This window comes from Strigops habroptila, chromosome 6 (genome assembly GCF_004027225.2).
Source record: "Strigops habroptila isolate Jane chromosome 6, bStrHab1.2.pri, whole genome shotgun sequence".
Classification (NCBI taxonomy): domain Eukaryota; kingdom Metazoa; phylum Chordata; class Aves; order Psittaciformes; family Psittacidae; genus Strigops; species Strigops habroptila.
This window is the reverse complement of record NC_044282.2, coordinates 20984194-21005745: the sequence shown is the minus strand read 5'-3', so window position 1 is coordinate 21005745 and position 21552 is coordinate 20984194. Positions and strand designations below refer to the sequence as shown.

The 21552-nt window shown below is 55.1% G+C and overlaps 1 protein-coding gene and 1 long non-coding RNA gene across 2 annotated transcripts; one reads left to right on the top strand and one right to left on the bottom strand.

The window, feature by feature from the left end:
• Positions 1-3693: 3693 nt before the first annotated feature.
• LOC115609964 lies at positions 3694-7216 on the bottom strand. Its single transcript, XR_003992060.1, has 2 exons — positions 7083-7216; positions 3694-6473 (listed from the first exon to the last, which is right to left on the bottom strand). It is a non-coding gene; the product is annotated as an uncharacterized LOC115609964 (long non-coding RNA).
• Positions 7217-8051: 835 nt separating this feature from the next.
• On the top strand, positions 8052-12899 carry POU3F2 (POU class 3 homeobox 2). The gene has a single exon (XM_030490647.1). The coding sequence runs from the start codon at positions 8130-8132 to the stop codon at positions 9438-9440; it is 1311 nt and encodes a 436-aa protein (XP_030346507.1). The 5' UTR covers positions 8052-8129; the 3' UTR covers positions 9441-12899.
• Positions 12900-21552: the final 8653 nt, after the last annotated feature.

Genomic DNA, 21552 nt, shown 5'->3' with positions numbered 1-21552 from the left:
GGGCGCCGTCGGGATGAGGGAGGGATGCGGGGGGAGAGGGGGATGTCGGAAAAGCACAAGCATCAGGAACTGCGTGGGGTGCACGTGCCCCGTGGGTTACGCGTGGCTGACCGCGGAGCTGGAGGAGTGAAGGAGGAAGGGGAGGGGGGTGATTCTCACCGATTTCCTCATGGGCAGGAAAAGGCAGGAACGCGCGCGTCTGCGTGGGGGAATCGCTGAGGTTTTCTTCTTGGGAGAAGCAATTAAACACGAATTAGTTTCTCTCGTGCGGCGGGAGAAGAGCCCTGCTTCTGTGCGCCTACCCTCCGGCTGGGGCAGCCCGTGGGTCACCCCGGCCCCGCGTGGGAGCAGTCCCCGAGCCAGGGGAGGCGCTCCCGCACCGCGCATCCACACCCGCGCACCCTCTGCGCCCTCCCGCCCCGACCGGGGCGGTGGGTGAGAGGCATTCAAGTTAAAAAAGAGGTTGCCCCGAAACCGTTTCCCGGCCCCTCTGCCCCAGGAGCGGGACCGGGCCGGGAGAGGTCGGTGCGGCCGGTGACCGAACAAGCCTGGTCTCCCCAGTCTGCATTTTAATCCTGAAATCTGGAAATGGAAATTGTTTGATGTATGAGGAGACGTTATCTAATTAGGGCGTAAGAAATTTAATCTTTCCAGCAGGCAGGTCATATAATTAATGTTAATTTAACGCTCAAATTCTCAGTCATTAATTTTTATTCTCTTAAATGTAGTTTGGCAGGGCCCCCTGATCCATGGCAATGGATTTTACTGAATGTAAGAGCACACTTGGTCTTTGGAGTGAATTACTGCAGCCCTTCCTATCCCAATAACAAGATCACATCATGTATGCATTATTAAGCCATGTAATTGAATGGTCCATAGTTTGCATATCAGACTATTAAAGTAATGTGTTTTGCTTTTCTTCCAACACGTAACGTTAAAGCCTTTGCGAATATTTGGTGATTCTGATAATTATCACCAAATTACTACAAATGTTCTCTTCATTAACGTGATTTCTTTCAAGCATTTTTTAAAAAATGTGAATAATGCATTAAGTGGTGGCTTGTAAAGTGTTTTTTTAAATAAAACTTGTCAACTACAATTCGAAAATGAGACCCAAAAGAAAAGAGAGAGAGAGGGAGGGAGAATTAATAGTTGCACGGGAAGAGAACAATTCTCCTCTAAGATTGGAAGAGACGACTCGCCTTTTCTCCCTATTTCAGATAAGTGACTGTACACCTTTAAAGTTTCACTTCATCGGGAGCAAAAGTGCATGCAATCTAAAGAACTGTCGATTGCAGATGATACAGAACAGATGGAGGAGCAAAGTTGGAGCTTTTCCCTTTACAAGGAATAGAAGGGGACTTAGGCAGACAGACAGAGAGATTGATTTGAAAAGATACTGACCTCTCTCCTTCAGCTGCAATTTAACTTGTCCTGGAGAAAAAAATCAACGAGTGAAATCTGCCTCCTCCCCTGCTGCCTCCTGCCTCCCCCCGCCCCAGGTTCCACTGTTATCGCAACAAGCTGCTGCGCCGATCTCAGAAGGTGAATAATTCTCAATTAACTAAGTAACTAAGTAACTTTCTTTGTGCCATCTTGAGTCACTCACTTAACTAAATCTTAAGCCTTCGAGACCCTTCATTACTGCCTTCCGCCCGCCACACTATTTTCAAAGTTCAATAGCAAGGCAACAAAAAACACTGCTGCAAAATAAGAGTCTCTTAAAATTAAAGAGCTCTTTATTTGCGTCAGAAGAAGTTATTCTTCCCCCCTTTATTTAGGCACCAAAAACATATCACCAACTCAAACCCCTCCCCACAAAGCCCCACGCAGCTGGTGCCAGGATCAGTGCCACGGGTGCTCTGCAGGGTGCGAAGCCACTGTGGCCGAGGGAGTAGGAACTGGATCAGGTGTGGTGCTGGGCTGTGTGACCCGGGGCGTCCCGCAGCGCTACTGCTTTGCTGCCCTGCAGCCAGAAGCGCTCGGATCCCGCCGGGCCGACCCCGCTGCTCCCCGCAGGCGGCCGGCGGAGGATGCGCGGGGCGGAGCGCACGACAGCTCCGCTACTCTCCGCGGGGCTGGGGGGCTGTAGCCGGGGCTGTAGCCGGGGCTGCTAAAGCTTCTCGTCCCTCTGGGAGCCCGGCCCGGCCCGCGGCGCGCTCTTATTTTGGTTGGGAGCGGGCAGCGCTGCCGGCTGGAGCCGGGAGAGCGGAGGGAGGCGAACTGTGCTCCTCTGTTTGGTTTAGGGTTGGGTGTTTTTTTCTTTCCCTTTCCCTCCTCTCTCTCTCCCCTTCCCTCCTCACTATAGCAACCAACGCCAGCCTGACAAAAATGCACCCTCTGTGTGGACAATGGCCCAGCCTTCCTGCTCGCCTCGCTCCTCTTCTTCCTCGCCGAGCAAAAGAAAGTTTCCAGCTCCCTCCCTCCCTTCTCCCCGCTCCCCCCCCACCTGGGGCAGGCTCCTGCGCAAATCCCGGCTCGGGGTGGCCGGGCTCGGGGCGCCCGGTCCCTCGCCGGGACCGGGCCGAACCTCCCCCCGCAGTGGGGGACGGAGGGGACACAAAAGTCACCCCTCGGCTGAGGACTCCGCTTCTGCCAGAGGGGCCGGCGACTCCTGCCCTGCCGGGGGGGGCAGGGAAAGAAGTAGGGGGCAAGGGTTTGGAGGGGGTGATGCGAGGGGCTGCCCCATGCCCGTGTGCAGGGCCGAGCGGGGCCCTCCACAGCCCCCACGGTGCTCGGCGCCCCGCCGGCTCCCGGCGCCGGGCTCGCCTCTTCGGCGGCGAGAACCGGCACCCATGGCCTGGCACGGTCTCTGCCTCGCACCGGGAGTGGCGGAGCGGGGCAGTGGCGGCCGAAAGAGAAGGCGCTTTGGAGGGGGTCTCGGAGCTGCGCCCAAAAGTGCCCCAAAAGCTGGAAGCAAGGAGGAAGGCTCATGTCCCCCGGTGAAGCAGGGACAGGATTTATCCGAGCTCTTCCCGGGGTGCCTGCTTGTCTCCATTAGACGTGATTACTGAACGAAACAGACAAAAAAGCAACTGTTATATTTGTCAGAGAAAGCGGTGGGCACTTTCCTCTCCCTCTCTCTCCTTTTTTTTTTTTTTTTTTTTTCCTTCTTTCCCTTTCTTTCTCTCTGTTTTGTTTGGGTTTTGTTCGGGTTTTGTTTCCCCCCTTTCCCCCCCCACCGTTGCTGTATTCCGTCCTGTATTTCTCTGGACAGTGCAGACTTTGGGAAGTCCCGGCTGAAACCGCTTTCCCCTGCCGGAGGGGCCGGATCGCCTCCCCTCTCTCCTCTCCCACCACTTCACCTGCTTTCCCCGCCAGCAGAAACGCCCTCCCGCTCCGTGGCGGGGCGGTCATTCCCAGTCCGGCTTCGCAGCACTAAATTCCAAACTCCGCAGCACCAATCGCATCTGGGTCTGTCTGCGAGAATTCAATAAACAAGCTGCATTAACTCCAACCAGAATTTATCTCGTAGACTGATGGAATTTGTCTCTTTTTTTTTCTTTTTCCTCTCTTCTGCTTCTTCTGCTTCTTTTCCCCCCAAGGCCTCATATTCACCACTCAAAATTTAGCAGCCTGCCTTTGACAAATTACTCAAAGTAATCCCTGCAACATCTAAGTCTGACTGGTTGACGTTGTGTTAGAAGTCTTCATAGCGGTATCTGTCTATAAAATATTCACTTGCGGACTACAAAGGGTGGATCATTTTTAATGACAAGATTCAGAACTGGAGGATGAAGGGAAAAGATTAATATCCGTGAATTCAAATAATTTAATTTCAAATGCTGAACTTAGAACATTATATCCGACTAGTTTAAACACTGAAGCAGATAAAATAGCAGAGCCTCGGATGAATGAAGTGGCCGGAAGAATAGAGTTGCGGGGAATGTTGGAACATTAATACAAACTTTACAGGAACTTCCCCCCCCCCCCCCATTTTTTTTTTTTTTTTTTTTTTTTAATTTTACCTCTTTCTATCTTCTGGGATAATTGGTATTCTAGCAGGGCAAAAATGTATATGACATTACACGTGTGTATGTGTGTATCTATATGTGTAGGGGGAGAGAATCTCTTTCCTCTAGAGATAGTGGAGAAATCTATTTAGATGGCAGATTTTAATTTCAATGGGTAATGTGAGCTTGTGCAATCAAAGTTATCAATTTCTGTCCTTTTTGTTTAGATTTCTTAGTTAAATGTGTTTGTTATATCTACCCCGAGGAGAAGCAACTTGAAAGTGTAGCTTTTGAGTCATCTTATAAATACATCCCTGAGGCTGCGGTTCTTGCAGCTTTAAGCAGTTTTCATTAAAGCAGCCAGCTGCCTCTTTGTGTAGATTGGATTTTTTTTTTAAGCAATCACTTGTGAAGCCCCGGCCTCAGTTTTGTTTCTCCGCAGGCCCTTAAAGTTGAAGTTTCATTCATGCCTTGGGTCTCTCCACCGAATCAGACTCCTTGGAGCAACACTGGAAAGAGCCACACGAAAGCGCAGGCTTGAATACCTCGTAGAGAAAGGTTAAAAGGGAAGCAGAGATCAAAACAATCCCATCTCACAAAAGGTGCATTAAATGCGCCCCAGCAATAAGCACAAATCTTCCAAGCTGGCCTTTAAAGGGAGCACCGGGAGCCTCACGTTTATTGCACCCAGCAATTCTCCGAGCGACTCGCAGCGTCTTTGCACTCCTGGCGCATTTCCTCCTAAAACAACATCTAATGGGAAGATAATAGAGACGCAGAAAGGAGGCGCGGGGATCCCTCCCGCCCCCCTCCTTTCCTTTCAGCTGCCTGAGTATATCTCAAGGCTTGGAGACCAGAGTTTCAAAGAAGCTTTTCACCTCTAACCAGAGCAGGCAGATGCAATGTATACTGTCCGCCCTAGGAACGCACGTATCCAGAGCGCTGCCACAGCCCCCGGAGCCGGGATGCTGCTAGGTGCCCGGGAGCCGAGGCTCTCTAGGAACGAGCCGTGCTCCTGTTTTGCTGCTGGAAATGCAGCTTTCTCTCTGGCATGCAGGGAGTGAAAGCACCGGGGACCCCGGCACCTCACATGCCGCAGCCCGCTGCAGCAGCCCGAGGCGAGTGGCGGGCTGGGGACCCCCGGGACATGAGGGGGGCGGCCGGGTGTAGGGTGCCGGGGAGTCCCGGGGACCGCCAGCGTCCCTCCGCATGCACCTGATGTGTATGCAGCACCTGGCCTCCCATCCAGGAGAGAGCTCCAGTAAAGTGGCGCTCTATGTATTTTATAGCGAATATTCTCGAGTAGCTGCACTGCAATGAAGGAGATATCAAGGAGGCCTGTCAGTTCAAAGCTTTTGGGGTTGTTTGAAAATCTTCTTCACGTCAAAGTAAGCAGCCCTAGTATTTGAACAGCTGCTTTGAACAGTGAAAAGGGCTGAGCTGAATCAAAACACTGCAGTGTCTGCCCAAGACACCGCATCACCTTCAACCTGCTTTTATACGAGCAGAGAAAGGGAAAGAAAGGCTGGTGAGACCTCTAATCCCGAGGGGTCAGCTCCTCCAGAAAGGGGCCACATGACTGTCTCTTTCACATCCCCAGCGCCCCGGACCCGACTGGCCGCCGGAGCCGAAGCCCGCGGCGGGCACCGGCGGCCGGGCGCTCGCTCCCCGGCGCTCCCCTCCCCGGGGGGAGAAGGGCGCGAAGGATGCTTAAGGAGCGGTATTAATGACAGGGCTAACAATGATAGGGAGGACGAGGAGGTGGAGTCTGCGGCGGCTCTGAATGCACCGGCCGCGCTCCTAGCTGCTCCCAGCTGCGGCTCCATGGGCGTGCGCTCCGCCGGGGAGGGGGCAGGAGGGGCGGCGAGGGGCTTTGCTGCCGGGCTCGGGTTTTGTCCGCCTCCTAATGCCGTGCTGCTACTTCGGTAATTGTCTGGTTACCGTTAGCCTCTGAGCTCCGCCGCTGGGCAAAAAGAGGCACGCAGGACGGTGACCGCAGACATCACCTGCCAGGCGGCCGGCCAGGACGGAGGACCGGGCAGGATGCACGACCGGAGCAGGGCTGGAGGGGTTTCCCCACGAAGAATAAAGTGATGGCTCAAGCCCGCTGACCCCCGCGTCCCGCTTCCTCGTCGGGGAGCGCGGTGCTTGCAGGCACCCCTCGGGCACCGACTGTCCATGAGGCGCGCACATGCCATAGGGCCGGCGCGCAAGGCAGTTCCCTTCGGAGGTCACCGGGGCTGATGGCCGCACCCTGCAGGCACCCGCGTGAAAACCTAACCCTGGACATGACCCGTGGCGTGGCCCCTCGTCTCGCGTCCACGCACGAACTTTTGGAAGCGGCCGTGGAGGCGAGTTGGCGGGAAAGCCGCCCCGGGAGAGCCTCGGCGGCTCCCAGGAGCAGGGCGGGGGGCTGGCCCCGGGAGCGCCGCTGCTCTCCCAGGACGGTCCCCGCGATGCTTTGGCGGAAGCCTGCTGCGGACTTGCGCGGTTGTTTTGTTTCAGCTCACTGGTCTACACCTAATTGGGAGGAAGGAGACAAGAAAATGAGCATCAAATTATAAAATTCCTGGGTGCCCAGTTGTTTCCACACGGGAAACAAAAGGCAGAGCTTCACTTCAGAGACACTGACTTCCCTCCCCTCCACACTGGTAGAACAGGCAGTATTGTTCCTCCCTTCGCTTGCACCTCAAAAAAAGGGGGGGGGGGGGAAACCCCTTAGGAGGAATCTCCACTCTTTCATGGACAAAGTTTGTGCCCGTGTCCCCCCTCCTCCTCTTCCCCCTCCTCCGTCCCCACCCCCCGGCAGAAGGAGCTCTTGATACGTCGCTAAACTAACGAAACGAGGTAACTCCTGCTGCGGCCCTTGTCTCAGGGCACTGGATATCCTGTTTATGCCGCTGCTGCTGTGTATATGTTTATGTGCGGAAGCCCATCCCCCCGCTCCTCCACACCCCCACGCAGAGGAATATTTCCAGGCAAGGAGCCTTTCCAGCGCTCACGTTAAATACGATGATTTATAAACAACTCGCAGAAGAAAGCTGTTTCTTGTTAGCAGTAATAAATTCCCCGGTCCGCCCTATTGTATTATCACGACGAGGATAGCGGGGGCCTGCGGCGCGCACCTACCCCTATGAGCGGTTTATTTTCGAGACAAAGCTATGGCTTCCAGCTCAGAAATGGGCACCCAACTCTTTTCGCGGCGGCCAGCCGGGTGCTGCTCACTCCTAGGAAATCCGGATCCAGTTCCAAGGTCTCCTTCCTTCCTGTCCGGGCCGCAACTTCTCTTTCTAATTTTTTTTTCCCCCCCCATACCGCTTTTTTTCCTACTTTTCTTTTTTTTCTGTCTCTCTCCATTAACCCCTTTCTCCTTGCCCACCTCCTCCCCCCCTCCCCAGATCTTCCCTACCGATGCAGAGCCGCCTGCCCGGACCCCCGGCAGGCACGCAGTCCCGCCGGGACGGGACAAGCGGAACAATGCCAGCCCGGTGGTGCCGAAGTGCGAAGCCCCGACACCCCAGGCAGAGCGGTGCGCTCCGGGGAGCACCAGGTGCCCGGGGCCCCGGCAGGCAGGGCGGGGGCCGTCCTCTCCCCGCCCTGGAGGCGCGGCGCTCCGCGGCCCCGCCGGCGGGGCTGGCTGCGTGCGCTCGGCCGGGATGAGAAAGTTGGGGGCTGGCGGGCCGAGGTCCGCACGGAGACCCGCGGCCGGTAGCGAGCAACAGGAGCCGGCGGGCGGACCGGTGCCGGCGGCAGCCTCCCGCCAGCGGAGAGTAGCGGCGCTGGACCGGCGGGCCGGGGCGGGGCCGGCGGCGGAGACACACCCCCCCCGCTCCCTCCCCGCACCGCTCCCCTCCCGGTGCCCGCCCCGCGCCCGGTTCCCCCTCGGAGTTGGGTTCCAGAGGGCGGGCTGCGGGCGGGGCTGCGGGCGGGGCTTCGCCGCCGGGGCTCGCCAATGGCGGCGGGCGGTGGCGGCGGTCGCCAGGGGCGCCCGCGTCCGTCAGGGCGCGCTGAGCCAATGGCGTGCGGCGGCGGGGCGGGGCGGCCGCGCGTGCCTTCGCAGTGGGCCCCGCCGCGCGGGCCGGGGGGGCGCGGGCGCCGTGCGGCGCCCGAGGCGAAAAAGTAGCTGTCAAATGCGCGGCGCCTTTAACCGGCGCGATCAGTGCGGCTCGGCGAGTCATGGCGACCGCAGCCTCCAACCACTACAGCCTGCTCGCCTCCGGCTCCCCCATGGTGCACGCCGAGCCGCCCGGCGGCATGCAGCCCGGCGGCGGCTACCGCGACGCCGGCGCCCTGGTGCAGGCGGACTACGCGCTGCAGAGCAACGGGCACCCGCTGAGCCACGCTCACCAGTGGATCGCGGCGCTGTCCCACGGCGGCCCCGGCGGCGGCGGCGGCGGCGGCGGCGGCGGCGGGGGAGGCGGCGGCGGCGGCGAGGCGCCCTGGTCGGCGGGCGCGCTGGGCCAGCCCGACATCAAGCCGGCGGTGGTGCAGGCGGGCGGGCGCGGCGACGAGCTGCCGCCGCCGCAGCACCCGCCGCCGGGGCGGGCGCCGCACCTGGTGCACCACGGCGGCGGCGGCGGGCACCACGCGGCGGCGGCGGCGGCGGCAGCGGCGGCGTGGCGGGCGGGCGGCGCGGCGCACCTGCCGCCCGGCATGGCCGCGGCCAACGGCGCGCAGGCGGGGCTGCTGTACTCGCAGCCGCCCGGCTTCACCGTGAACGGCATGCTGGGCGCCGCGCAGCCGGCGCTGCACCACCACGGCCTGCGCGATGCCCACGAGGAGCCGCCGCCGGGGCCGCCCGGGCCGCCGCACCACGGCCCCGAGCACCCGCCGCCGCCCCACGGCCCCCACCCCGGGGCGGCCGGGCCCGCGTCCGCCTCCGCCGCCGCCTCCGCCGCGCCGCCCGGGCCGCCGCCGCACCACGACCCGCACTCGGACGAGGACACGCCGACCTCGGACGACCTGGAGCAGTTCGCCAAGCAGTTCAAGCAGCGGCGCATCAAACTGGGATTTACCCAAGCGGACGTGGGGCTGGCTCTGGGCACCCTCTACGGCAACGTCTTCTCGCAGACCACCATCTGCCGCTTCGAGGCCCTGCAGCTCAGCTTCAAGAACATGTGCAAGCTGAAGCCTTTGTTGAACAAGTGGTTGGAGGAGGCGGACTCCTCCTCGGGCAGCCCCACCAGCATAGACAAGATAGCGGCGCAGGGCCGCAAGCGGAAAAAGCGCACCTCCATCGAGGTGAGCGTCAAGGGCGCGCTGGAGAGCCACTTCCTCAAGTGCCCCAAGCCCTCCGCCCAGGAGATCACCTCGCTCGCGGACAGCCTACAGCTGGAGAAGGAGGTGGTGAGAGTGTGGTTTTGTAACAGGAGACAGAAAGAGAAGCGCATGACTCCCCCGGGAGGGACGCTGCCGGGAGCCGAGGACGTGTACGGGGCCAGCAGGGACACGCCGCCGCACCACGGGGTGCAGACCCCCGTGCAGTGAACTCGCGGCGGGGGCGCCCGGCCCCTCCTCCTCCTTCTCCTCCTCTTCCTCCTCCTCCTCTCCTCCTCCTTCCCCCAACTTTTGATTGTCCTCCTTTTTTTCTTTTTTGCTTTTCTTTTTTTTGTTGTTGTTGTTGTTTTAATTTTCTCCTATCTTTAACAAAAAGACAAAAACAAAAAAACAAAAACAAAACAAAAAAACGAACAAAAAACGCGAAAAAAGAAAAAAAAAGAAAACAAAACAAAAAGCGAGCGAGAGGGCGAGCGCAAATCACAGCAGACAGACAGACAGACAAAGCACCTGCACCGGACTATCCCTTAGACGGTAGCGGGTGCGATGCTGGATTTTGACCTTTCCAGGCGAGTGCCCGTGCACCGGAGTGGAGTGAGTACCGCGCACAGGCAGGCAGGCAGGTACCGGCAGGGCAGCGGCAGGCACCGGCTCGCACCGGCGGGGCGAAGCGGTTCGCACTAAACTCCTTTGCCCGCTGGAGACAAAATCCGGCGCTGCCCGGCCGGGGAGGGGGCGGGAGGGGAGAGGGGAAAGGTTGGGGGGAAGGGGGTGAGCCACCTCGGGTCCCCTCCGCAGCCCCCTCCCGCCACACAAAGGCAGATTGCATTGTGGAATGTCGCTCGGTGTTGGCACATGCTGCTGTGTTTATTTTCTGTGGATCCCCTGTAGGAATATATGGGGGGAAAAAAAAAAAATAAAAAAAAAGAAAAAAAAAGAGAAAGGAAAAGCTCTCCCTTTTGATGTAGGCAGTATTTAACCGTACCAATTTGCACTGCAAGAAAATCGAAGTTTACATAAACAAATTGTTTTATTATTTTTTTTTCTTTTTATTTTTTCCCCCCTTCCTTTCCGACCTTGATTTTGCAAATGACTTGCATTTTCCACGGTGAGCGTTAGTCAACCAGTGACCGGTCTACAATATGTTACTGTGTTTTAGCCTTTGCTTTATGTGTATATGTGAACTTTTGTTATAAACAAGTCTTCTTAAATATGTGTAACGCTTATTTTCTCCTTTTACCGTAGCAGAAAGAATGCGTATATCTGTATGTATGTACACGTATGCATGCATGCATAGACGTACATATATACACATATATTTAATCTCGCTATATACACATATATATGCACCACCAGCTTCCATTCTCCAGAGACGTGACTCTCGTAATTGCTTAATATATGCCTTCAACGGCAAGAGTCGAGCTTGGAGAAGGGAGAATAATGCGAATGGACAAAGTAAACTTCATTTTCAGGCAGTGTGGCCGGGGGCCGAGGTGCAGTCAGAGGGGGAGGAGAACAAAATCGCATACAGCCTTCCCAGACCGTGGCAGTGCGGGCGAGCAAGGCCCGGAGTGGGAAAGGCGGAGGCGAAACAACACGTTTCCAGAGTTTTCCCGGAGAAAGTGGCACTTCCTTGAGAGGGAAAGGGGATTGTTTAGCTTCACCCCCCTCCACCCCCCCCAGCTCCTTTCCCTTCCTCCCCCAGGCTCCCCGAGAGTGCCTTGGGCATCCCGGTCCCCCGCCCGGGCCGATGTCCGCCTCCAAACTTTCTTTCCTTGAGGAGTTTCGCATCAAGGCAGAGCCAGGGAGAGCCTGAGGAGCTGCTGGGCCCGGGGGGAGGTGTGTGTGTGTGTGTGCTTACACCTGCGTGTAAACACACGCTACCCCCTCCTCCCCGCAGAGACCGTGCGCGCTTCTTTTCCGCTTTTACTTTCCATATTTCTGTTATTTTTCTGTTTGTATCTAGCCCCTCTCCCACCTATCCCCACCCCCACCCGTCCTTCGGTCAGATTGCGGTATCATTTCTGGAAGGAAAGGACCAGTTTTAACTCGGGCAGCCGTGTGTCTTTCACTGGGGAATGAAATGAAGTGGTGGTGGGGGAAATGCTATTTTTCAATCCGTCTTTCCCCCCTCCCCCCTTCGTTAATAGTTTTAAAGTGCATTTCGCGACATTATCTTGATGGGAAACGGTTAACTTTCAAAAAAATGAAAAAGAAAAAGAAAAAAAATGAAAAAACAAACAGCGGGACAAAAGGAGGGAGGAAAGAATAAAAAAAAGGGAAATAAAAAGCAACCCCCAAAGCTCTAAAGGGAAGCGGAGGAGCGGGACCTCGGAGCAGCGCATGGATGTGCGTGTGCCTGAGTGCGCGTCTGTGCGCTTCTGCACACACACAGCTATGCACCCACAGGAGAGGAACTTTCTGATAGTTCTGAATTCATAAAGGGATCATTTAGGCAGCACAAACCGGTGCTATAGAGACAGAGCATTTTTATAATCGAAAAGTTTACTTAGTTGAGTGTTGGACAATTATGGAGAAAAAGAAACAGTGAAGCGTTCTCTCGCAGAACTCTCCTATAAATATTGCATTCAGTAGCTAAGGCTTTAGAGTGTGTTTCTCATTGTCTTTCAAAGCGCCTGTGACATTGGGTTTTCTTTCCTTCTTTCTTTCCCTCTCCCTTTCTTTCTTTCTCTTTCTCTCTCTCTTTCTTTCTTCTTGGTAAGACAGATGATGATTTCTAAGAGGCACATGATTAGCCTTTTTCCTAGTTTTCCAACAATTGTTACAAAGATACGGGCACCAAGCTTTTCTCTTTTCTTTTTTTTTTTTTTTTTTTTTTACCATTTTTTTTTTTTTTTTCCTTTTTTTTTTTGTTGGATGTATTGAGCTGCTTGTTATTTAAAGTATTGAGGACTAGCGCCTAGTGAAGTGAAGCAGATCAGGGCAGATCCAGTGGTAAAGGGAGGAAATGAACTTTCAGACACTTATTAATACGTGCGTAAGGTCAGAAAATGCAGTCGAAAGGATGTTTGAGAAAAGCCTCAAACTCCAAATAGGTTTACTTAAAAAACAAAACACAAAAGTTACCACGCAAACCTTACCACTATGTATATATGTTTAATATTTGTCCTTTGAAATGCAGAAATAGTTTCAATGTTTTCTTTGTCTATTTTTCTTTTTTTTTTTTTTTAAATGCTACCCAGGGAAATATTTTCATATCATTTTTAAGTGGCCTGCCTCAATGTATATTTATTTCTTTTAAAGCAAACAGGTTCTGGAAACTGTTTTTCTGTAGCTTTAAATGAGTAGGTGAACAAAATCTATATGGGATGTAATTTTTTTTTTTTCTTGGTTCAGTCTCCAAAAAATACTTTGTTTTGGTACATTTGGATGTGCTTGTGGGGAAAAATAAAAACGCAGAGATCCTTATATATTTATGTTAAAGTAATATTTTATTATCTACATAAAACAGAAATGCACAATACCTTCATAGTTTGTTCTAATTATTGAAATATCTTTATTTTATTTTTAAAGATAGCACAGATTTGCATAGTTCTTAAGATTTGGAGGGAGAACACCCCAGTACTTATACTGAGTTGCGTTCTGTGTAAAAGCACCGCCATTCCTTTATATTTCATGGAATTTTTGGAATAAATTTGATGCCTATACCGAGAGGTTCCACGCTCATAACTTCCAGGGTGTTATGAAGGAGAGGCTCAGGAGGATCTGTGCTCGTCGTGTCTCTCCGCGGATGACCCGCAGCCGTGTGTTTTGGAGCCTTGGTTTCTGTGCGGGCAGGGGGGTCCTGCCTTCGGTGCTGGCGGGGAGCTCTGCTCCTCAGGGTAGTTGCATGTTCTGGCGGAAGGCGTGTATGGGGACACTCGACTCTTCTCCGTCCCTTTGGATAATTTGAGGTCCGAGTCCTTAAAAGAAAAGGAAAAACAAAAACAAAAAGGCGGGGCTTCATTGTGGGGAGCACTGTGTGTGTGTAGAGGAGGGAGGAAGGATGCAGCTGCCCAGCGGGGCTGCGCGCCCCTGGGGCGGACGGGCGCTCCCCGGGCCGGGCCGCCGGGCCACCGGCACCGGCAGGGCCGAGGCTTTGTCCTTAGAGGTCTGCGGGTCCGTGTGTGTAACGACCCGGGTCGGCTTTACCCGGAGGGGTCCCGGTTGGGCACCAGCGGGGCTGGCACGCTGGGAGCGGCATCCAGCTGAGGAGTGTTCGTTCGCACATGCGGCGGTGTGTTCAAGTCCTTTTTGGCTGGCTCGGTTTCCGAGATGCAATGTCCTGTTCGTCTTCCCCCTCCCCTCCTTCAGGATAGTTTCTGGGCTTATTAGATTGAATCATCTTTTCTAACTCCTAGTCAATATTACGCTCATCCCGAACAGATTCAGCTAAATGATCTTATCAATAGTTTCGAAGAGAAGTGACAGAAAGAAGAAGTGTTTTGTGACCGCAGACGTGCTGACGGGTAAAATGTTGAAGCTGGGTATGGATTTCAAAGTCCTTGGTCAATAGCCCGCGGAACGGGCTGCGGAAAGCGAGCAGCCTCTGCCCTCTGCAGGACACTCGGGTGGGCGCCGGGGGAATAGCTTGCCTTTGGCGACAGGGCCCTGCTGTCGGCGACCGCTCCCCGCGTCGGGTGGACAGGAGGTGGTGGCTTGGCTGGATGGTGCCTTGCTCGGCGGGGCAGGCCCGGCGCCGCGGGGACGGCCGTCGGGAGCCGGTGCTGGGGGCCGGGCCGCCCGCTGTGGAGGGCCCCGGGCTGCTCCTCCGGGGGTCTCTGCCCAGCGAGGGGCTGGACAGATGGGACCACTTCTCTCGTCCTTCCCGGCTGGTTGCAGGCAGTCCGGCCCGTTCGGGGGTCGTTTCCCCTCTTTCCTTTTGACTCTCTTTTAAGAGAAAGAAGAGGGGAAACGGCCCGGCTGTAAGATGCACCTTCTGCAGGTGGATGTCAGGGTGCGCGGTGGCTCCCCGGCTCCCCCACCCTCATTCCCAGCAGTGGCTCTCTGTCGTAGTTCAGATGCCAATAACAAAAGCCCCGTTTCCTCGGCTCACTCCCTCTGAGGGAGGCCGAAACTGGAAGGCAGGAGGAGACTGTATATCCCGTAGCCCTTGAATGATTGCCTCCCTCTGTGTCCCCGGCTCCCGAGGGTGATAGGCCGCGGCTGATGCTGCTCGCCCTGGCCAGGAGCTCCCGCCACCGCGCAGCCCCGACGGCTCTCCCGACGGCGGGCAAGGGAGGGACCAGGACGGGGACCGGGGCTTTGAAAGAGAAAAGCGGTAGAACAGGAAATAGTCGGGCAAATCCCCCAGGCTGGGGGCAGGCCGGGGTGGTGCCTCGGCAGGTGATGCTCCTGGGCTGGGCGACTTGGCAGAGCCCCGAAGGGGCAGGGGGCCCGGTCGCCCCCAGCTCCGCCCCGTTGTCTCTCTCTCCCTCTCGGGGTTTTGTTGCCGGGAGCTCCCGGTTCTCCCCCTCCAGTGCCTGGTCCTCTGGGCGCGCTTCTGGCCCGCGCCGGGCCGCAAGGGTGCGGCGGGATGGGTCCGGCTGCCTGCGCCTTCCCGGCCTCCTGCCCCAAGCCTGGGACCCCTCTTCCTCCCTCCTGCTGCCTGCCTTTGCCCGCCGGGGAGGCCCCAGGCCCCGGAGTTGTCGCAAGCCGCGCTACTGGGAGTTTGGTGGCTCTTTGTTCCGGTGCCGTCGGTGTAGGGATTCTCCGGTACGAGAGGAGGAGGACGGGTGACCCGCCCGCGCGGGGAGGCGATGGCCCTCCGGTGGGCCAAGGGGCCCGGCGGCGGTGGGAGAGCGGCCACAGGCGGGCCGGCGCGCTGGGCTTAATCCGACTTAAACATCGAGCCACGGGGGGAGGGGGTCGCGTACACGGGGGTCCTTCAGCCCGAGCCCGGGCAGCTCCCGGGAGCCAGCAGGAAGCTTTCCGCCGCTTTCCAGCGGGCGGAGAGGGCAGCGGCGGCCGCCGGCTGCCTCGAAAACGGAGGCTGAGCGTTGTGGCCTGTCTCGGAAAGCGTGGCATCCTACCGGGGTCACCCACTTATTTTGTGTTTCTGAAGGAAAGGGGCCGGGGCTGCTGCTAACCTCGAGACGGAAAAGATTAAAAGAACCAACCAATTTTCATGGTTGCTGGAGCCCAGTTGGTACTTTGTGCTCGGGCATGGCCGGGTTGCCGTCGGGGTGATTGGAAGATGCTCGGGAGAAGGCGGGTTTCACCCTGGCTCGGCCAGGACACCGAGCGGTTCTTTGGAGAAGAGGGTGCTTCTCTGGGGGGGAAATAGTTAGAGCAACCCCAGAGCGTGCTCTAGCAGCAATAATAAAATGAAAAGCACGAACTCTCTCTCAGACCCGACTTCTCATCAGATCATAAACAAACAAGTGGCTTTTCGGCCGGCGAGTCCGAGCCGCAGTGTCTGGATTTCCCCGCCGCACCCGGCCTCAGCCCGCGGCCTGACCCCGCTGCAAGTTTCTTTCCTCGACCAGCAAATCCATCCCCGCACAGGCCGTGTAGCGACCTCCGACAGTCGGCCAAGCGTCCCGGCTGTGCCGGGGTCTCACGCAGCCCCGGGGCCATGGGGGCCGCCTGTGCCGGCTCGGGGCCTCTTTCCCTCGCACTCCCCTTCCTTCCCGGCCTCCCCGCGGGGTCGAATCCTGCCCTCCCGGCGGCGGGCAAGGGAGAGGGATGTGGCGAGGGCAGCGGCGGGGGAGCTGCGGGATTTCTTTGCCGGTGCTGCCTAACCCTTGCCCGGGGGGGGCGGGCGGCTGGGAGCGGGGCCGCCGCATCCCTTCGCCCCGGGGATGAGGCGAGTTGGGCCGGTGTCTGCCTGGCCCCGTCCGTGCAGAGGGTCAGTCCCCGCCGGGCAGAGCCGCTGCTGCCCCCCCGCGAAGGGTGCGGGCCGTGTGGGAGAGAGGCCGGGCCGGGGGACCCGCCGACCCCATGGCGGGGCCGGGGCCGTGCGGGTCGTCCCGAGGAGCCGCCGGGGCGGGAGGCGGCCCCGGAGCCGGGCTCCAGCTCCGGCCGGAGCTGGGCTGCACCGCTCCGTGTGTCCCCGGGCATGTCCGCGCAGATGCAGTTTTCAACGATAAACAGGGAGGGTAGGCCGGTGGGAAGCTGGCGGCCCGTGTTTCTTCCCCTCCTCCTCGCAGGGCGGTAAATCCTGTCAGGAAAACCCGGGCAGAGGCAGCTCGTAAAAGGGTTGGCGAGACCGCTCTTCCCCTCCTCTTCCCCGTCCCGTCCCGGGAGTTGTAAGAGACTCTCGTCTAAAAGTTAGGACTTGTTTTTAGCCAGCCTGACTCATTCATTAATTCTCTTTCCCTCCTTGATTCATTCATGTCTACAGTCATTCATTGCCAAGTCCATGGAGGCATCAGCTCCTTGGTCAGTAGGGGAGACGTACAAACAAGGATGGTGCTATTTATTTCCCTCTGCCTGTGGATTTCTAAGACGTTCAAGCAGGCACAATTATTAAACTAATTTGTATTTGATTGTTTGGGCGGACGGGGGTGAATTTTATTGCACTAAGCATTCAAGCACGCACGCATCGCTGATTACCAGTATACATTAAATAAAGTTGTTTGTACACATTGTCTTACCACATATAGGCAGTCTTATTATTCTAATTACTCTAATTAGTGCATTGAAATGTTTTCTACTTGATTTGAGGAGACAGTGATTAGTTCTATTACTTCTTTTAACTCTTATTTCATGGAAAACTGTTGATGCATGTTCCAATTACCTTGTTTTTCTCTTTAATATAGCGCGAGCCAAAAATATGATGAAATGATACCGTCGGTGGGCAGAAAGAGTCATTTATTTTCCCTTTTTAAAAGAGCTTCCATTTTTTATAGATGTCCCCCCACCAGATCGACACTTTCTCCCCCCGTCCTTTCCCAAGCGTTCGCAAATAATTATTTCTAGCCAAAGCAGCACGTTTCTTCTTTCTAATTTCTCCTGCTGGTGCTTTGGTGCTTAATGCTCGCAGCATTTACCTTTGGGTTTGGGGTTGGTTTTATTCCCTCTAAAATAATAAAATAAAATTAGAGAGTCAGAGGTATATTTTATGAGAATATATTTCATAAGTTTTAAATGAAGTTTACTATTAATTGACAGGATCAGTTTATCAAATACGTTACTTCGATAGGGAATTGTAATTAAACCCTTTATCTCTTTTGAGACTTTTTTTTTCCTCCTTAAACACTTTCTTGAGGGATTTTTCCCTCCTTTTTCAGTGGCTTTTGCTGTTTTAAGGACTGCGGAGGGACGAAGCGGAGTCCAGACTCCACCAGGGCAGGGAGGTTATTTCATTATCAAAATACCCATCTTCACTATTGAGCCAATAGAGGATTTGTGTGGAGTTTTGGGGATGTCTGTGTGTGTGGTTTTTGCCTTTTGTGTTGCTGTGCCGGCCACTTAAACCCAGGCGGTGGCAAAGCAGGCGGCGGGGCCGGAATCTCGCCTTCCTCTCACGTTACAGGCACAGGGAAACCGGCTACTCCTCGGTCATAAAAACACTGCTTTTATTGTTGGTGTCTCCCCCCTCCTGTTCCCGCTAGTTTGTTAAATAAATACGAAGGGGTAGGGGGAAAAAAACATACAAAAAAGAAAGGAAAAAGAAACGCAAAGCGTCCCTTAAATTCTTAGAAGTCCAAGTCTGGAGGGAAATCTATGGAGTTACATAGGTAAATACTGGGCCTAGGCTGCTTATACTTTTAATATTTAAACTGGGATTACAGGGGATCTAAAGACGCCTTCCTAACCTTTGCCAATTGCCTGCGCAAGGAGAAACCCCGCAACATGCACAAAGGGGTGAGACGGCTTCGCATCGCCTCTGACCTGCGCTGCTGCGGCTGGGGACCGAGTTTCCGTCGGGGGTCGGGTCGACGGAAAGGAGAGAGACGGTGACCTCGGTGAGGTTTGGGGGGTGCTTTAGGGTGTGTGGGGGGTGTGTCTCCCTCCCGCAGAGCCTCCTCTCACCCTATGGACCGGTCTGGGAGCCGGCAACGCTTCGGACCAGGGAAGATGACACCGGCTCCGGCTCCGGCTCCGGTTGCGGCTCCGGCCCCGGCCCCGGCACAAGGCACAAGGCCGGGGCCGGGGCCGGGGCCGCAACCGGAGCCGGGCGTGGAGTGCGGGCGCCCCCCAGCGGCCGCCTCTGCCGCCGCGGCGGGGTCTCCCAACTGGGATGGCAGCGGAGCACCCTCGCCTCTTCCCTCCGAGCCCTCTCTCTTTCTCCTTCCTTGGACGCAAGGATGATGGGGATGGGCTCTGGGACACCCAGCACAGAGGCCGCGGTGCCCCTGTGAGGGGGAGAAGTGAATATGTGTGTTGATTCCCCTCGGGTTTTCCTTTTCTTCTGGTTTTGTGGTTTTTCCCCAAATACACACAGAGCAGCATCAAAATCCCGTGTTAAACGTGGTGCTTCTCCCACTAGGATTTAAGAAAAAGAAAACAACAAAACAACCCCAAACCAAATAACAACCCCCTGGTTCATAGAATCAACTAGGCTGGAAAAAACCTTTAAGATCACCGAGCCCAACCTTTGCTTCATCTGTGAGAAGGAAGCCCCCCACCCCACTGGCTGCAGCATCTCCCTGGATCCCCTGAGGAGTGCACACCTCTGCCAGTGCCTTCCCCACCCAGGTCCCTTCTTCTGGGGCTGGTCTCAAATCCCACGCTTCACCAGATGGCTTCTGTTCTTGCTAAGTCAAATCACAACAGATGCCAGACCATCACCAAAGGCCTCCCCAAAACACTCCCTCCAAGCCCTTCCCCTTTAGGTGAACCTCCTATTTTCCAGGAACAGAGACCCCAAGACAGCCCTGGTCTCCCACGGGGCTGTTTGGTGATGGCTGGGTGCTCTCTTTCCACCCAGCACCCTCACCAAGCTGCCTGACAGCCGGTGAGGGTCTTCGCAGGCCACAGATAAGACCGTTCAGGTTTACATCTTGTGTTTATTTCAGCACTACCGGTTCTGTAGCTACCGCTTGCCACGCTGTGTATGTAGGTGCTGAAAACGTTAAAATATTGTGAATATCAAGAACCCGAGCCATTCAGACATTCTGCTACAGCAGACTTCAGTGCACTGAAAACAGATAAGTGACATATCACGATCTCGGAGTCTCTTGCTAACTCAACAAGCAAATTGAGATGAAACAAAACAAAACAAAACAGAACAAAAAAACCTCAAGAAAGATTAAGTTTTGGAAAGAAGTGAGAGTTCTGCACAGAGCTAATCACACTACAGACAGCCAGTACTGAAGCACTGAGCAGACATTGGAGAAAATAACCTGTTTTCCAGCTGAACATCAATTGTGGACCTGTTCAGATAACAGAAATAAGATGCTATGCACACGGCTGGGACTGGAAATGTAAGCAGTGTCTACACCTTCACTACAGACCAAGCCTGTGTCAGTCCTAGCTGTGGAGACAGCTCTGTTTGCGGTAGGCAGAAAGCCATGACAAAGGTTTAGCCTCTAAAGGGAAATGCTGGCTTTGTTTCAGGGACCCTTCCTGAACGAGCAGAGAAGTGAGGATTGATTTATTTGCTAATAGGTCTGGGGATCTGGAGAACACTGACCTTTTGCATACTAATTTTGCTTGAACACCCTCAGCGTATAAATCATATCCCAAATCAGACAGCTGTAGTTGTGGATGGAATCTAGGCCCTTACCTTAAGCAATCGCCTATTAAAATTTTGCATGCCTGGCCCTCTGAACTGGGCAAGGAGGAGGATAGGCATGTGGACCCAGCCTGCCCACATGCCTTGTGTAACTTCCTAAGGGAGGGAGGTGTTTCAGAGGACCTGGGGAGAGGCAGCTGGTCCATCTGGGTTCCATGCTGCCACCTCTCCACCTGACCATTGAGGAACACAGGCCCACCCGCGGCACGGGCCAGACCACTGAGAATGAAATAGAATCCCAAGTTGGAAGGGACCTCAAGGATCATCTGGTCCAACCTTTCTAGGCAAAGCGTGACCTAGACTAGATGTCCCAGCACCCTGTCCAGCCAAATCTGGAGTGTCCAACATGGGGGAATCCACCACTTCCCTGGGGACATTATTCCAATGGCAAATTTTTCTCACTGTGAAAAATTTTCCTCCTGTGTCCAACTGGAATTTCCCCGGAGTAACTTGTGCCCCTTACATTGAAGTTACGTATCTCTAGGGCTAGGTCAGACTTCACTTCACTTTCCACAGGCTGAAGTCCCTGTCCCTCTGCCCTGCCCTGTGACTTCCCCTCCTGCCACCACATCTCCAGCGGAAGGGCAGCAGGGGGCTCACCCAGAGCACAACGTGTAACCCAGCAGCTAAGCCTCCGCTCCACTTGCCGTTCCCCTTGGCCTGAGCCCAAGGCTTCCCACATCCTAGCGGTGCTCTTCCACCAGACCCGGACCTGACACTTACTGGGTCAAAAAAGGTTAGCTCAGTAGGCATTCAACACCTACTAGTCCAAAACACAGCCTAAACACACGGCCACAGGCTGTTACAGGCGGTGCGGAGCCCTGTCATTTAGATGTCCCAGAGATGCTCTATTTATGTGTGTTGTCCAGAGAGTCTGGGATAAGAAGGACATGCTGTGGGGTTTGCAGGAGTACTTAGAGGCAGCAGCTGTGGAACATGAGTAACAGCCTCACCGACATGCCGCAATCCCAACCCGTTACCCAACAAGGAAGAGCATTTCAAGTTAATATGACCCATTTCCTCCTTGCTGTTAGTTTTGAGACAAAATATAGCACTGCTATTTCTCGACTGCAGGGAACAGGCTTTCTGCCTTCCCTGGACAGGTCCTGCTGTTCTGTGCAAGTGCGGCCATGACAGGTACCAACCATCCAGCAGATAGATGTAAGAAGGAGCTGGAGTTCCCTCATTCTTCCAAATTTAAATTCATAATCTGTAGGAGATTTCTGGGGAAAAATTGTTGGGTTTTTTCAAGGAGATAGTGTTGTTCTGAGGCAAAAGATATGCTAGGGAGCAAAGTAGCATGCTTGCTTTCTTGCAAAGAAGGGAGCGTACGTACATTTTCACTTAGTCTTTTACAGCATTTAAGGAAAAAAGAATCTATCAATAAAAAATGCACTCAACAATTTTACATGATACACTGTCATGACATTGGAAATACAGTACGATACACACCACAGATCAACTGCAAGCAGAAATGTGATCCATCTACTGATGCATGGCACTAAACTCTTCCAGTCCAGAGCTGCAGCTGAACACAGCGGCTTGAGCTGCCAGAACTCAGGTTCAGCTCCTGCCAACTGGAAGACACAAAAACTGCCTAAAGACGGTATGTTTAGGAAAACACAAAAGGGTGGGTTG

What these genes read in the sequence shown, in the direction of transcription:
- POU3F2 (XM_030490647.1), top strand. Translation starts at nt 8,130, where the DNA reads ATGGCGACCGCAGCCTCCAACCACTACAGCCTGCTCGCCTCCGGCTCC.